Source organism: Homarus americanus, unplaced genomic scaffold (genome assembly GCF_018991925.1).
Source record: "Homarus americanus isolate GMGI-L3 unplaced genomic scaffold, GMGI_Hamer_2.0 scaffold40995, whole genome shotgun sequence".
Taxonomy (NCBI): domain Eukaryota; kingdom Metazoa; phylum Arthropoda; class Malacostraca; order Decapoda; family Nephropidae; genus Homarus; species Homarus americanus.
The window spans coordinates 330,001-347,999 of NW_024745778.1; the positions used below are offsets into that span (position 1 = coordinate 330,001).

At 39.0% G+C, this 17,999-nt stretch overlaps 1 protein-coding gene across 1 annotated transcript in view; it reads right to left on the bottom strand.

Annotated features, from left to right (window-relative positions):
- The window catches only part of LOC121878790, a 17,529-nt gene extending 968 nt beyond the window's left edge, over positions 1-16,561 (bottom strand). Inside the window, exons 1-7 of the mRNA XM_042385211.1 lie at positions 16,324-16,561; positions 14,055-14,168; positions 6,836-12,248; positions 6,608-6,686; positions 5,610-5,730; positions 1,721-4,888; positions 57-866 (exon numbers count right to left, since the gene is read on the bottom strand). Of these exons, the coding sequence (XP_042241145.1) occupies positions 690-866; positions 1,721-4,888; positions 5,610-5,730; positions 6,608-6,686; positions 6,836-12,248; positions 14,055-14,126 (9,030 nt within the window). The 5' untranslated portion in view covers positions 14,127-14,168; positions 16,324-16,561 and the 3' untranslated portion in view covers positions 57-689. The remainder of the gene's footprint in view (positions 1-56; positions 867-1,720; positions 4,889-5,609; positions 5,731-6,607; positions 6,687-6,835; positions 12,249-14,054; positions 14,169-16,323) is intronic.
- Positions 16,562-17,999: the final 1,438 nt, after the last annotated feature.

The following is a 17,999-nucleotide window of genomic DNA, read 5'->3' on the forward strand; positions in this document are numbered from 1 at the left end:
ATATATATATATATATATATATATATATATATATATATGCACATGGTACAGTATACCTACAGTAATCATCTATTACATTCTGTATGGTAATACTGTACAGTATATGTACTTCAAATTCTCAAAATTGCTCAGTTCTTAGCTATGACTTACCTGCAACAATCTTAACCATCCAGTAAGAAAAAAAATCATAATGGTCATTACCAATTTTTTGCTCAGTCTACAAGATATGAAAACAACTGATTTAAATCCACAACAATTCATAAAATGTTATTGAAATAAGATCAAGCATCTAAATGTGTTTGAGATGGGAAAGTAAAACAAATTTTTATCTTATTTTGCAAACTACAGTACTGTATGTAATCAATAATTGTTTACCGGTAATTTAGATTGATCATTGGTACAGGTATTAACGCACATAAAAGATACTGTATGAGTTCTGTACAGTATTAGCCAACAAGAAGGTAGTCTCTATAGGGACTGTAGTATCGGTAGAGATTAGAAGTAATCATTACGGTATATAGATTTTGATACTGTATTACTATACAGTACTGTACTTATAGTGACTTTGGTTCTAATAACTCGACTGTAATTTATGATAACGTAGTACCAGAAGTTTTATGTTTTACCTGTACTGTACTGTACCGCCTTCCCTGTTACAATGCGTCTTGGTGACTTTCCATTACATATTATTAGGTGGATACAGAATTCTGATAGTTAATGAGCCACTTGTTGCACATAGCTGCTATGTGAACCTGTCCACTGAGCGAGGCTGCTTCTTGAACTCGCTTGACATCTTCGCAACTCCGACGATGAACCGCCACCAGGTACGCTGATTTTAAACGTCCACATTCAATGAAAGCTTCCATCTGAACCAGAAACAATACAGAATGTCTATTAAGAAAAAAAATATGATCCAGAGCTTGTGATAAAATGTGTTACTGAGGAGTGTACATCATGCAAAAGCTGGATTTATTTCAGGTGCCAAATCCAGTGTGTCAGTTATATAGAAGTGTCAAATATGTAAGATTTTCCACCTGAGTGACAAGAAACATTTAAGTGTAACAGACACATATATACTCATGCACAAGATCTCTGTTACATACACTTAAGTGATCAGTATCCTTGTAGGTGTTGTAGTAATTGGATTAAAATTATAAAGTTAGATTAAATACTCTCAAACAAAAGACAAAACCTATATAAGCATTGTAAGAATATAAAAAAAATTTCCATTGAATTTTCAATGTCAAGTACCCAAAACTTTTTGAGAAGTTTCAGCATCTGCTCTAACATGCCTTTTTAAACATTTAAATTATGTACTGTACTCAATATACACTATACAGGTGTGGTATAAAGGTACCAACAAACACAACTGAAATTTCATTTACTCTAAACAACACAAATAACATTATGAATAACTACTGTATATGAAAAATAGGCCTGTGGAGCATTAGGGGCAGTGTAGTGTGTCTACAGAGAGAATACTAAGTCTTAAGTACATAGGGAGACAGTGTTGCCAGCACTGCACTAAACCACCTTCACTTCCTTAGCTGTAAAGTTAGGTACTCATTCACAGCTTGGAGGACTTGGGGTTCCCAAGCACAAACCAGTGACCCTTAGGACAAGTGATCAATGCTGTATCCAATCAGCTTCTATACTATCAAAAACAACTACTGTACTGTATCTAAATTGTACAATAATCTGAAGAAATTTTATAATATACCTTTGCCTTATCACTGGAGAGAAGCTTGACAAGGACATCAAGGGAAGCATTTTGAGTGTTTGCAGCCACTTCCTGGAGTACTGGCTGCAGAGCAGCATCTACTGCCTCGAGTGTCAGAACCTCCCACTCTTGTATTCCTCTCACAAACTGACTCATATTTTCTACTTTATTTTTCTGCATCAGTAACTGACAACAAACTGATAACAATCTTTCTACAGGTAGTTCACTTCTCTCCACTATCCGATACGCAAGGTTCAAGCCATCTGCCAAAACCTGAGCTCCACATATTACGAGTATTGCTACCGCTAATCGCTCATCGTTATTAACTAAAAGCGTTGGTAAGCACCTCTCTTTTAAAATCTTCATTTCATAGAGCTTTTGCAAAATATCTGCAGTATGGTTACCTCTTGATTCATTACCTGCAAGGAATTTTGTGACATCAGTCTGCAATTTTAACATGTTGATGTTCTGGTTGACATGCCATGGAGACATGTCTAAAATAAGCTTCTTCCTCTTGCTTGTAGCACCATACAAAGCCTGACTGTCCAAGTATGCCTGAAGATGTGTTAATGCTGATACTACATATTCTGATCTACCAGAAAGTGCTGTGTAACTGTTAACACCATTACTGTACATTTTCAAAAGGGTCATGGATGCCCTGAGTCTATCACCCAAAGCTTCCTGTAAAGCCAATAGACAGTTCCACCATCCACGTCGTTCTAACCAGCGACAGCCACCAAACATCAAATTTGCCCATTTTTCCATGTGAGGGTCAGATGCATTAAGACTTCTCATAAGACTATCAAGATGACCACATCTTAAGCAAGGTAATAATACAGTTTCAATAAAGACATCCAAGTGAACTTCTTCAGCAAGTAAGTACTCCACACATTCCTGCACTTGATTATTTCTCATAAAATACTGAATGGTCATCAAGTGATTTCCATACAAATTGAGATAATATTTACACTCAACCTGAAACACGGATTGAATTCTGGACGGATTCACCTTCTTACTTTTATAACCATAAGATACTTGTCTAAGTGTATCTTTATTTGTCAAATTGCCTTGAGAAATTCTGTGAAGGTTCTTTAAGGAATGAAGCACTACAAGGGCTTGTGATGGCGGGAGCCTGGATTGATCACTGAGCATGATACTTGATCGTGTACGGTCTGCTTGATCCATTACCTGCTGATCTACTCGGAATGGGTTACTTTCAAGATATTTGATGACTTCTGGTAATATCGGTGAGTTGCAGGGTCTATTTTTGTCTGATGGCCTTTCAAGAACTCGAGAAAATCGCTCCCTAGCTCCAGGAAAATCCCCTGCCTTGAGAGAAGCTAAGGCCCAGGCTCCCCAAACTCCATTAGTCTCAAGCCCTGCCTTAGTTGATACATCTAGGGCTAATTCCCACATTTGCTCTTTTACAAGTGTGTCACGCAAGCGTCTCATGTGGAAAAACTCTTGCTTCAAGTGTTTGTCCAAGCTCATCTGAACATCATCATTTCTCAGTAAGTTCTTTTGGTGCAACTCACCAATTAGAAGCATATTTTCCAATGCTTCACGAGGTATTATGTGATCACAGTTTGCTTTCAGTAAAATTGAGAGCAAATCCACCCACTGAGTGTAGTACTCACAAAGACCAATACCTTGAAGTTCACCAATATTTCCAAACCGTACTTTGGATGAAGTTAGGAGGGTCTGAATCATAGACAATACAAAACTGTGGTCAGTTTCTGGGCTTGCTGCTCTTAAAGATGATATAATGAGGGAAAACAAATGATGACATAACTTGACAGTACAAACAGCTGCTCTCTTGTGATCCTGGTGTAGTGCCAATATAGCTAAGCAAAGACTTAGAGATGGGGCATAATCATAGCAGAATTCCTGACGGATTAAATCATTATGCTGTGTGTCTGTTGAGAGATACCAACCACCTTCAGTATCACTGGTCCAAGAATTTCTCCTACGAACACCGTGAGCATCTGAGGTTTGTGATACAGTATCATATGATCCATCCCCTAGTGGTCTCACTTGAATATAGTCTTGAAGGTTAAGCTCTTTAGTTTGTTGATAACAGTCAGCACAAACTCTAACAAGTAATTCATCATAACCTTGAACAACATTTCTGTGCTGGGAACATGAACTGCACACGACACGGCCACATCGGCGACAGTGGTGTCGGCGACAGAACATTGAGAAAATGGCTACTTCACACACGGGACATCTTCTCACCTCAGCATCTGGCACCCAATCATTCCTTTTTGGAGGTTGTGATGGCATCACAAACTTTCTTGGTGATTTATCACTAACAAGGTGAGGCTTAAGAGCCAACTGTACACCAGTAGTGTCCAGAGCTTTGGCTGCATAAACTTCTAGGAGCCAGTTGAGAACATCCCAACTCAAACCCTGTATCTCTCGTGTTTGAGCTGGTGTGTCAGTACATGAAAATGACATTCCAAAATCTGATGAATGATTAGGGGGAGATATTCCCATGCCAACCATGTCTAGGTGCTGAGCTAGTACCTTTATGGACTTACCTACTGCATCTAATCTGATATTCATCAACCACTGCTCTATAATGAGGTGTGGTGCAGAAGCTAGGTGGCTCAACTGGAATCTGTCAGCTGCTGGTGGCCCTACATCTTCAACCAAGATAAGTCCCATAACTTCTTGCTGTAAACTCATAATATCAAGAGATGAAAATATATCACAGTTACTTTCTTTGACATCAGATTCTTGCTCACTCACATTTGTAGTATCCTTCCTGTTCTCCTCAAATTCAGTACTTTTATTACAAATGAAATCCTCACACGTAGAGTGAATTCTCTTCAAAAAAACCTCTATCAAGAAGCGCCGAGTGGGGATGTTTGAAAGTCTTTGTAAGAGGTTCTTCATTACTATCATTAAATCCTTTAGGCTTATGGCATTTAGAGCCTCTAAGGCAATATTGTATTCTGGAGAGGTTTTATCTAACACATCCATTAGGTAGCTCTGATCAACCAAGCGGCGCAACTCAGCACTACCATTGTGATAATCTGCCCACTGAACACCCAATTTGAACTGTTTTTTCTGAATTAGATACTGAAGGAGCTCAGCTGGCTTTTCATTCGACATAAGTTCCACCTCTTGCCAAGATTTATGTGAGGAGTTTCCCAACATAAGGATCTGAAAGTTTGGAAAAACATTATGATTATAATACCTAAGTAACAAAATGGGTTACATAGCAAGAGAAGAAAAAACTCGTTATTGTACACACACAAAGAGTAACAGGCCTTCTGCCAATGAGAGTCGGTATACAATACAGTAATAGATTGTGATATGTAGTGTATTACAATGACTTGGTAGGAAGGTATTCTGGTCACTAAATGGTGGAAGAATGTGCATGGTAGTCACAAGGTGAAGAGGTGTGAGGTGAGGTAAGATGTCACATAATAATGCCTACACAGTTGTCAGATCAGCAAATACTGTGTACCTGCATAGCTGTGGCCTGGTGTTGGGGTACAATAAAATCAGGTAACGTTGCCAAGGAGTCCTGGTAGGAGTGGGCTGCCATACCTGTGAATGTTTTGACTGTAAAATCAACGAAAAAGTATTTCTACCCTTGCAGTGTAACATTCTGAAACATTACTGCCCATTTTCAATTCACCGGACCATGGGGTCGAGACTTTTTTGTGAAGACTGTACCTGAGATGCCTGATCCATTGTGTGAGTTACAGAAAGGAGTGTATTGGGTATCAGACAAATAGAACTTAACAGACTTAATGTCTATTTTTCAGCTGGTTACTCTCAGTGAGCTACATTGGTTAAACTATTAAGTCTGTGGTCATGTGTGATGAAACAAGTTCTGAGGTGGTATAAATATTACTAATGGCACAATGTACATTACCTTATTATACACCTCAATCTGCTCAGCTCGCTTCCTAGCCTCTTTCTGCTCATGACACTTGAGTCGTGTGTCATGTGCTATTAAACTTAGGAGCTCAATAGCAGGTAACACCAGCCAATTCCTGAAATAAAGTACAATGAGCTGTAAATTTACAATAAACTAACGTTATACGTAATCAGAGAAAACATAACCCCAATATAAAGTGAATGACTACTGTAACTGAAACTTTACCAAGCCTAAGGTGGAAGTGACAAGTGTTCTGGACCCCATCTCAGGGAAGCTGGGTGGGTAGACTTGATTCTCAAGTGAGACACTGAAGCTAGCGAGAGATGCTGGGTGGATAAACTCAATTTTTATCAAAAAGATGTTGCCGTAAGCTAGAAAGAGATGCTGGGTGGGTTGGCTCATGCGAGAGTGAGTCATGTGTAAAGGTGGATCAGGGGGTCAACCACAAACAAGCAGGGTCGCATACTCTGATACAAAATCTTGGAGACACTTAGGTAATGACCCTACTAATCTTTACCTATACCTGACCATTGTGGACCTGGTCTCACCCTCTCTGAATATATACACCTTGTTTTGTACTCCTCTTTAGTCTGTACTCACCCCTGAAGATGTGAATTACACAAAGCGCTTGGGAACTTCGTGTTTTCTTCTTTCCTTGTGGTTATCAGCATATACCTAGATCACACACCTACAGTGATTTACTTGAATATATATATATATATATATATATATATATATATATATATATATATATATATATATATATATATATATATATATATATATATATATATATATATATATATATATATATATACATACACACACACACACACACTGCATGGAGACTGTTACATAAGATCTTGAAATTATACAGATCTCAAGACCGACCATCATTTTTTCACTCCTTGGACTTACTTGCCTTTAATAACTACCGTACTGTACTGTACATATTTTCTGTCAATTTCCCAATTTCTGAACAGCAAATTTACCTGTGATTTTCCATACTAACAGCAAATCTCATGTCACAGTCGGATATCTGGTGAGCAAACATCCATGGAGGAGGATCAGCTGTGAACACAAAAAAGTGATATTGAAAACAACTTAATATACAGTACCATCAATATATGGCAAAATCTCCATATTAAATTCTCAACAGTACAGAAAACACAATATGTAGCTAACTGGGAAGAATCATCCAAATTATATATCCACGTTACCTGCAGAGTCTGTTGTTTGGACCAGAAACACCAAGAGGTGATCTAGTAGTATTTTAAGGTCAGGATGTTTCTCCAGAGTAACGGTGGGAAGAGCTTGTAGTACTGTCACAAATGATGATACATGATGATGCAGCTTGGTGGAGTAGCTTTTAGTTATTGCACCACTTCCTAGAAGTTCATCAGCAAGATTCCAAATGAGACACACATCTGGATCACTTGAGAGTGCTGATGTGACTTTATTACCCTTGTAAATTCTTGCCAATGATTTATGTCTACCAATTGAAAATAAATTTTTAATGGCCCGAAACACTTTGGCTTCTTCAGCAGGTGGCCTGACTCCCAATGAAGGAGGATATAAGACACTGAGCCACATATCAATAGTATCATCCACCCATGCTGGGTTATTCTTATGCACTTCTGACATACTGTGAAATGCTTGTACTATAAAGGCTAGGAGAGGACACTTCCTCCGAAGATAAGTAAGAACAGCGAGTGGAACTTTAGCAGCTAACCAAGGTGAGTCTTCAGGTGTCATGGATACACTGCTTGTCTCAGGTTCACCTAGTGCCAAACTGACAAGGTTTTTATCCTCACATTCCTCACTGAACTCAAGCACAATACCTTTTCCCACAGTTTTATCAAGAACAATTATTTCTGGTTGTCCATTTTTAGACAATTCAGATTCTAGTTTCTGAAGTGTACTAACCACATCATCAGGAGCATTCTGCTGTAGTGAGTGAATACCATCAGCTACACCATCTGCATGAAGAGCTAAGTAATTAAGGATTGTCCTGGAAGTGAAAATATTCCATTTTCTATCCTTTACATTGACATTAGACTTTGAACTTCTGTTGTCTTGAAGAAAAAGAAATATTCTCAGGTGTTCATGAACTGCTCCATGAATCTGTTCTTCCATTCTATCTGCATACAATACTTCCACTCTGGGTGACACAGGAGTTCCTTGTGTAATGCAAAAGCTGATTTTAGGTGGCAATGTTAAAAGCTGGTGTAGTTCATCTCTGCTTGATGGCTGAACTTTATCATAAATTAAATCACTTTCACAAAGACTAAATTTGTGTTCAATATCACTTTGAATCAAAATACTGGAGAGTGGATTATGAAGTGAAAGGATGTTGTACAAGATGTCATATAGAGAGAGAAACCCCAGCTGTCCTACCATATAGCCCAGCCGCTTCATAGCCATTATTCGTTCAAGTTGATGCTTTGAGAATATTCCTCTTGGCTCTAGCTTTCCACTTGGATATAATATGTGATTAAGTACACCAGCATGAATGAACATCAAATTGACCAAATTAATGAAAAAGGCAACTGCTTCATTACCAGGCACCATTTTCTTAAAATCTACTGCAGCTAGATCAGCCGTATCTCTGAGTGCCACTTGAACATCTCCCGAGAGAAGAGCGCTTGGAGCTGTGGCATCATTTAAGATCACTGCTTTGTGATGGGACTTTGATGATACTGCAACAGGTTGGATGATTTCACGAAGGCCACTTAGGATGGTCATCAGAATATCCCTGACTACAACTTCTCCATACACACTAGCCTGACAGTGTACAGCACTGGCATTCAGGATGACTCGTTCGTGCAAGATCTTAAACCCCAGTGTATCAGCATGATCCCCCATACTTCCCTGCTCAATTGTTCTGGATAAATTATCTCTAGATATTGTGAACTTCGGACAACAATACTGGAGGATCATGGTCGTCAAATTCAGTCTCATTCTTGCTGCTATTGGTTCTAACTTAACAGGATCAACACCTTCCTTAAACATGAGGGATCCCAGTATGTGAACAGGTCTCTGAGTTAACAGAGAGAAATAGCTACTCATATTCTTCTGGAAATGTTTATCTGCATGCTGGATAATCATAGATGACAGCAGTTGCAAATACTGATAAAAAGACCTAACAAAAGCTCCCAATTTGGTATATGGCTTTTCTTTAACACAACTTACATATAAATGAGGAGCTTCTTCACTCAGTACATGAAGCAACATTTTGTATGACTGATGCCTTTGATTTTTTAGACTCTTTGCGTGGGCACTCAAACTTTTATCTTGGTGTGTTTTATCAAACAACATCAAAGCTTCTTGAGCAGCACACATACTTTTGAGAACCCTGGACCAGCCTTTAATATAATTCTTTAAATCAACATCTTGTAAGGGATACGATGTCAACAGAAGTGAATATGGCGTAGCAGTCAGGGATGATAACTGCAGTGAAAATTTTTCAGTAATGTCTCCTGCAACAGTTCCACCACTGTCTTCTGTTTTTTTCATCTCGGTGACAGCACTACAAGTAGCACCCAGCTGCTGTAACACTGGAATATAGCCTTGAATGCCACTACATGTCTCATGATGCTTATCATGGGTAGAACTGTGGGTTGTTTGTCTTTGAAGAGCTTGTTCTATCAGGTAAGTGGCAGTGGTTTCACTTACATCCACTGTCAAAGCTAAGTCTGATAATACCAAAGCCTGTGGGACCAAGAACGAGGTCATTACAGGACAACCCGTTTCTAAGGCAGCTTCTGGCATTCCTTTTGGCACAGGTGGCGGGGAAGATGTTACAAGGTCATATATCAGGTTAGTTGCCCCAACCTGTGCTGAGCCTTCCCGAGCCAATAGACCAATATTTTGAAGTATATCTTGAGAGTTACTACTAGCCTGTTTTACTCTGGTTTCCTTCACTCTTCCAGGCTTCTGATTTGCAGTTGACAATTTAGGCCTCAATTCATTGAGACGTACTACTAAATGTGCCTCACGTTTTTCAACGATGTCTGGAACTTTATACGTAAGGAATATCTGTTGTATTCGATCTGCATTACCATTAGCTAATGCCAGTGTGATGAGGCTTGATGGTGGGGCAAATAAAAAATTTATGATGCTTCTAAATTTAGTTGAATGTCCTCCAACTTCACTTGGCTCATGGTCTTTTGCAAGCCTCTTTTTACCTTCATGAGAGGAACCAGCTACCTTAAACAAAGAAGTCTTCTGAAAAACACTTTCCAATCTAGGAGAATTTTCATACACTAAACATTGAGCAGTATCAGAAAGAAGTGTGCCATCTAAGTAATGATCAAATATGTCAGGGGAGGCAAACTTATGAGTGCCAGGAGCCATTACCTGAAGTCGCCATAACCCTTCATTGACACAACGTGAGAGCTTAGTGATGCGGCTATCAAAAGCCAATCTTGAGTTACTTCCATTAAATTGAGTTTGTTGGGCATTCTGACTGTACAACTGGGCACTGAAGGCAAGAAGTGAATCTCGAAGGAGTAACATTATATCCCACGCCACCAAGGTGTTGATTAAGTATCCTGTACGTGGAAGTTCACTTATGCTGGACCCTGTGCTTTTCCCACTCATTGCACAACTGCTTTGTGGATGAACTGTTTGGCAACTCTGAGAAGAGTTTTGGTATGTGTCCCACTGTAGCTGTTCAGATACACAAGGTGATTCAGAGAGTTTTGCAGTTGCTTGAGTATCAGCAACATGATGCAGGTCTTTATTCTTGCTATCTGTTGAAGAGGAGCTAACTTGCCCTATATCTTCTGACAAACTGCTTGCATTAGATGGTTTACTTGAAAGATTCACTGCCCCACAAAATTTCTCATCAATCACAACATATTCAGAAAAATTCAGCACTTTACTCCTTTTGGGGTCTCCATCTTTTTCTAATGCAGTGATTGAAGCTGGATTAGAAGACTTTTGAGGTGATCTGGGCCTCTTGGGTGTTTCAGTGTGTGGAGTGCTTGCTAGGCTATCTAGATCAGTTTGCTGCGAGATATAGGATCGCTCTAATTCACCTTCCTCGCCTCCTGATTCACTCTGGCCTTCATCACTCATATCACTATGGTTGACAAATAAAAGAGAATATATATTTTCCATTATTTCTAATCTATACTCCAGGGGCTGTAAGTCACCTAGCATTTGCTGAACAATTTCAAGCTTTTCTGCAATGTTTTGCACATAAAATAATTCATGAGCTTGCCGATTCTGAAAGCTGTTTGTTGCAACACCACCAAATCTTTTACCAGCAAACAGTTTTCCTCTTGCCTGCCATCCAGCAGCCATAATATCCAACTGCATACCAGCTCCAATTACCTCAAACACTCGAGACAATATACAATAAGCTATGTAAGTACTCGTACAAAAAGAGCTTAACTCTCCACTAGAATCTCTGGCCATACAATGTTCTGTAAGTATTTCTAACACCTCAGTTGAAATTAAAGTATTTAGTTGTAGTGATTTATAAAGTGCATACAGGGGTGAATGGTCTCTCATTAGCTGTAAGAGGGGTATTGCCTTTATCCTACTGTTGTTAGCCAGACACCAGGACACAAAGTTCATGTCTCGGCTGAGGTCACTACACAGCTCCATAAGAGTAGGATCAACAACATTTGAATGTTTCTCCCAGACTGCTGCAACATTTGTGGGACTTTTCAATTGGTCATGAGATGTTGACAGTGTTTGTATAAACATCAAAGGCCACAGAGGTATCAACCAATTGGATTTTTCATGCATTTCTATCTCCTTCATGCTAGTAACAGAATTATTTACTAATACTTCAAATAAAATTTTCAATATATGTTCTGAATTTCTGGTACATATATAATACAGCTCTCTTATATTAGATGGAGTGAGTACCACTACGTCTTGAATTGATTCATTTTTCTTAAAAGCAGATTTGCCAAGAAGGTATTCTTCTTCTTTAGTACAGTACAGTTCTAAACATTTCCGAGAACTTGACAATATAGAAAAATGTATTCTATGTGTAGCTAATAAATTTCTTTCATAACAAAGCCTCAAAATTCTGGAAAATAATTCACTCAAGACAGTGAGATCCACATCACCAGAAAGAGAAAATATCTTGTAGAAAAGAGCTTCATTTCTCAGTTTCTCCACATTTGTTGCTAACTTTCTTTCTTTAAGTTTTGAAACTTCAACAGATTCAAGAGTTCTATGTTTTACACCTGACAAAATACTTCTTCTAGGAGACTGGCTTTTCTGTTGCCGTTTTAATAATGCTGAATATTCCGCCACTTCTTTCTGTAGCTTTTCATCTAAGTTTTCAATTCTCCATAAGCAGTGATCCAAACTCTCTATAAAAATTTTTCCCATTTTATTACCTCCTGGCAAACTGCTGACTTTCTGGCACTCTTTAATAGTGAAAGTTGTTGCCTTACTCTCAGCGACAGTGGCAGAAGAGGAGTTCAGCTGTGCATCTCTCTTTGCCTTAATTTGCTTGCGTTTGGCAACAAGATGATGAAATATGAATGCTGCTTCTTGTGGATGAGACAACAGCTTTTCTTTGAGAGATGTGCAAGCTTCAAGGGACAGGGAGAGTTGATACTCAGAGGTGACACTGCCATCCTGACAAAGGTAAGCATCCAGTTCCTGAAAAATATAATAAACTTAGTAGTACGGTATGTGAAAAAGCAAGCATTTGGACATACAGGTATATTGAAAATAAATGTACAGTACATGTATGGTGATTAATGCCCACCATCATCTTCATACTTGATCCATTAATTCCCAACAGAAAAATAATTTTTGCTACATTCTACTGAACTGAAGAGAATACTATGTGTAATAAAGAATAGCTTTTCAAACCATGGAAATAATTACATGAGATACAAATGGAGATTTAAAGAATGAAATCCCATTTTATAGATGAGGAGCAGTGATGAGGAACCAGTGAGATAATCCCATTATTAAACCATCTGACAGTACCCACTATAGTCTGGGGGGCCTGACATCTCCTAGCAAGAGATACTGTCCAGTCTGACAAGCATACACAGTACTTGCATTGCCAAGTAAACCAAGTACATATTGCAGCAATGAGATTGGTTTACCTTAGCCTCAGACCTCCAAGTGGCCATAAATACAGGCTCCAAGCTTTAAACTCTCACAATAACTGTACTGTAAATTGAGAATTCAACTAATGGAGGGGGGAGTGAAATCAGGTCACTTTGTTTTCCCCATTTGGCTATAAAATGGGATCCCAACTTTAAGTCTTCACTTATGACCTACATATCAACGAAAATACACTAAGTTTCCAAATCAACTAAAGTATAGGATGGAGCAAGACTAGATCTACCCCTAACTACTTGTTTATGGGGTCCCCTCTCTGCTGAATATCATCTGGTATTACCCAAATATAATATTAAAAGTGGTGTCCCTGTAGTGAAGGGGTTAAACTATCCCACAATTACTGTAGTTCTTCCTTCCATCAAAACCATCACCCTTAGAAGAAGTGACAGCCACCATCAACAATGAAAGTCTCTCTCTTTGTGGTGCCATACTACCTATCAGCTATTGGGTCAGCCATCATAACTTTAAAGTCACACCCTCAGCCACACCCTCAGACTGATAGTGTTTGATAGGGTCGAGGGCCCTAGTGGGTTGGTATGCCAGGCTTTGCAGTCACCTTTTGAACAGCAGGTAAATCCAGTCTGGTAGTAAATGGCCATAAAGAGGTGATCATTTGCAGTGTCAATTGTACGTGTTGGCACCACGTAAAACTAGTTACAGTACTGTATTACTACATGTGACTTTTCATGGGTTGTTTGCAAAAAAGTTTGTGTATTTATCTAATATTTTAGATTAACTGCCCCATTACTGATTTTTAACCACAGAACTAAAGCCCGATGTGAAAAAAAAATATGTAAAGTACTGACTTGTGACTTTGACTTGTCAATAAAGATATGACACTTGACATGAGACTCGACAAAAATTAGAAATTACTTGTAGGTATTCATGTCTGAAATGTTTTCAAAACACAACAAAAACATTCTGAGTCAGGGAATTCTACAGAGAGCTAGTCCTGAGTATGAATAAGTTCTGGTATGCCGAGATTCCTCAGAAATCTACATTTTTTTTTTTTCAATTTAAAGAAGTCCTTGAGAGACATTGTCATTTTTAGGGCTTACCCTTAGCACTCACAGTTCACCCAGCTGTAAATGGGTACCTAAGTTTCTAACTTGGGGAAGTGAATGCGGTCAAGTGCAGTACCAGCCTTTGTTGCCTCCTTGTGGATACAGTGTGTTGTATTCACACTGTCCCTAATGGGCAGTAATACCTATGGGACCCACTTTCACTTTTTTAACCTCATAAAATTTGGTAATTTTCAGGACTTTTCTTGAAAGTCTTAAGTAATTCTCAGGATTTACCTGTTAAATCTCAGTTATTCTTAGGTCTTACCTTGTAAATCTTGTAGTCATTTTGGAAGAGACACCTCAAGAGTGGCCCACAGTTAACCTCGTTACTACTCATGGTCTGCTGCCGTTTGGCTTCCAACTCTTACATATATTCATCCTGTGGAAAAGTCACACAGTAAAAGTATTGTCAAACATAAAAGATAATGAAAAACTGATCCTGAAATCCCACTTCAAAGCTGAACCCATATCTGTGTGTCTCCTAAATTATAGCTTTTCTCTTCTATGGAGAAATTGGTAATAGTGGAGTAGACAGTAAGCACCTGAAGGACTTTATAGAATATGTTCATATTTTCCCTTCCCACCTGTAGTGGGAAGGGCATGATAGATGAGGGAAATTATGGGGTACAACATGGCAAAAAAATGATCATATGGCAGTCATTTCCCGTCTCTACATGCATTGTAGATGAAGAAAAAATTTTTCTACTAGTATAAATATTCCGCCGAAAATTCTCTCATGGCACCGCATGTCGTTGAATCCAGTCTTTGAAAACATTTATAAGCACTGTAATGACAGAACATCACATCAGAGGTTTTATCATCTTTTGTTTTCAATGTTATAGGCTTCACTTTCCTGGTTTTCATGTTTATAGCTTCCACAAACCCCATTACTTTTTTTTATTTTTGCTCAATTGGTTCTTGAACCTATTTCATGTATAAAGGATGAGACTCACACAGTTGGATTCAAATCCCATATTATGGTTTTGGATACAATTCCAATTTCTTGCGAGTACCATTGGATTCTAAGTGAACTGTATGTTCATATACTCATGTTATTCCCCAAGGAGGACTGAAGAAGAGAGCCATCTTGTTTTTCAACATTGTAATAGGGTCGTGTTTGGTATCGTATCACAAGTTATTTTTGCTTGTGGAAATCATCTGTCAACATGGACTAGTTGGCAGGATGTGCAAGTGTTAAAAATGTGCCAGAGAAATGACAGTGAAGAAGAAATAGGTTTCAGTGCAACAACCAATCATACATAACATACAAAAAAAAAGAGTAAAATTACATTATGCCCCTTGAAGAAAAATGCTTTCATTGGTACCTGATATTTAAGTAACTTTTTTCGGTATTATTTTACTTTGGGACAACACGGAAATCTTGGGGATTTTATCTTTACTAAAGTTAGTTTCGACAATTCTAAGACATTTTTCTTCTATGACATTTCCTTTGCAAATGACTTACGTATATATGCCAGGGGGTCCAGGGGGGGGTCAGAGCCCAGGGTTAGGAGGGTAGGTTCGGTCATTTGCAAGGGAAAATGTCATAGAAGAAAAGTGTCTTAAAAATAGTCTAAACTATTGATTGCAAAGATAAAATTTCTAAGGTTCCCGTGTTGCCCGAAAGAAAAAAATTACCATTCTTTCTGCTTAATATGCCATGGGTAAGGGGGGAGGAGCTCTCCAGTTAGGAAGTTAGGTAGGTTTGGTTTGGTTCTGTGCATTGCTGTTTCCATTTTTGTTTATTGTCATGCAAATAGTATCTCCAGAAATTTTTATAAAATTCTATAATGCCAAGTATAAAGCTGTTAAGCCAGGTGTTAGGTGAAATTTCTACCTCAATTTTATTTTATCCCGGTGCTATATTGCACATGACCGGTCATGCGCAGAACTAGAAAACATCCATTCTGCATATCTAAACAGATGCCACAAGACCCAACTTTTTGCTCAAAATATGGACTTACAAGTGTTGGTAGGTGATTTCAGTTATTGCTGACTGATTATAAGTATATGTAGCTTAAAATAAGGATATGACTCGCATTTACCAACGTTTTATTGACATTGTTGGGTAAAATGTGCCTCCCACTACCCAGACTGTAACATATCCTCCAATTCTTTGCTCAAAATATCGACTTACAAGTGCTGGTAAGTGATTTTAGTTATTGTTGGTATATATAGTTAGAATTTTGCTTCATTTTATTGATACTGTTGGGAAAATGGGTAGATGTTTCACAGTAGTGGAAATCTGACAACTCAGAACTATTCTCAAATGCAAACATTCACCCCAAGGACAACATAAAGTATTGAAACACTTATCTCTTAAGTAGATTCATGGTAAATTATATGCTAATAGTTGCCCCCATTGCCTACACTTCGAACATATTACCTAATTACCTTCAGTAGAGCAAAAGACATGACCCACCTTCAGGATAGCCCTTCACTTTTCCACTTCTACCTTTACCTTTATAAGATTTTCATATAAGATAACCAATTTCGATCTGCAACCTACACTTCATTTGACTTTGAATACTTACACACGTAATACAGGTGATATAGGTCATTATTAGCTAGCAGGTTAAACACCACCTTTATATCTTTTATCCATGTTTTGGTTTGTCAGCTGACTGTGATGCATGATGGTAGTGGGCGGTGTAATATAACAAGTAAATCCTCTAGTTTATTGACTTTACCTTCCCATAAAGCTTTATTGATAAAAAATTTCACTCTAACATTATTATATTGGTATTTATGTCTAATTAATTTGAAAAAATACAGTATTGTAATAGTTTTCCTGGGTTTTTCTTTAAATACTTTTATGATTTAATGTGTTGGACGTACCCGTTAGGTACTAAACCTTTACAACAGAAATAAAACTTTATACTGCACCACATTCGGAAACTTTAGTCAAGAATAATTTCCTTCGTTGTTTTCTTTTTGTTTCCTGTAAATCTTAAGGACAATATTACTGCCATATTACGCATTTGATAATTTTTGTGATCAAAAGCATTCACAGGGAGCCTATTCCATATTTTATTATTTCCATTGTTGTAATTCAGCAACCAAAACTCCAGGTGATGTAGTGTAGTGGATTTCTCCCTACAAACGCTGTCTGTCGCTGAGTAGCCGACCCCGCGAATTCCCCAGTGTATGCCTCGTGGTCTAGGTCAACCAGCGCCGCCCACGGAGCGGGGGTCAACTACCTCCCCACGCCTACCTCCGCTATAAAAGACCTGACCTCGTGGTGACCTCTATCTTCTTCTAGCTACAGCCGCAGCAAGCAACACCCCCTCCAACGCCGCTGCCTGGCGGCCCTCGCTCCCGCCGGCGAGCATGGCGACCCACAAGCTGTCCTCCTCTGAGCATCCTCACCAACCAGCTCTCTCTACATCACGCTTGTAACCATGCTGCCTTCCCAGCACCAAGCTGCATTGTACATCCAATACAACATGTATACAGAGAGCACATTGTGAGTTTCCTTTCTCCATCCCATCCTGAGTGTGAACCCAGACAACCCATACCCCACAGTAGGTCCTCTCCAACTTAAAGTCTTTCAACTCCCCTCCACTGAGGGTCACACAGCGGTCAGCATCGAAGAATCTAATTTCTGCTCCATTGACACCCTTCCTATAGTTGAGGGAATCGTGATTTCAAGGAATAGAGCTGGAATCGAATGACTATGGTATTCGTGCATCAAACAGACCGCGCCTAAACAGAACAAACTTCACATGCCATCGGTACTGTTTGACAGCTGACGGATACCTAGCTTAAGAAAAATGACAGCATCCCTTGCGGGGCCGAGCGACCTTATAAGCTCCTTGCGACTTCAAGAGCCTTGCTAGCCTTGGCTTGGGAACCCTGGTATGTCAGGCGATTTTTTTGGTGGTGGGGGGGGGAGGAGCAAGGCCCTTTGGGACACCCTTGGACCCGCACCTGATTATAGGCACCATGAATTTCAGAAGTTACATGTACAGTATATGCATTGCCGGGGGGGAGGGGGGCGTTCCTCTTCACAAATGATGTAGAGGATAGGGTAAACTACCATATCCTCTTTACTATTGATCACCTTAACTAGCTTGTTTAGGTGGCTAATATATTACGCATTGTTGGTAAGTACTGTACAAGACATGTACAGTACAGTCCGGGCTCTCATGCACACACTGACAGACTTCACCTTTTGTGACTACTATGTAATGGCGTTATGTTCAGCTTC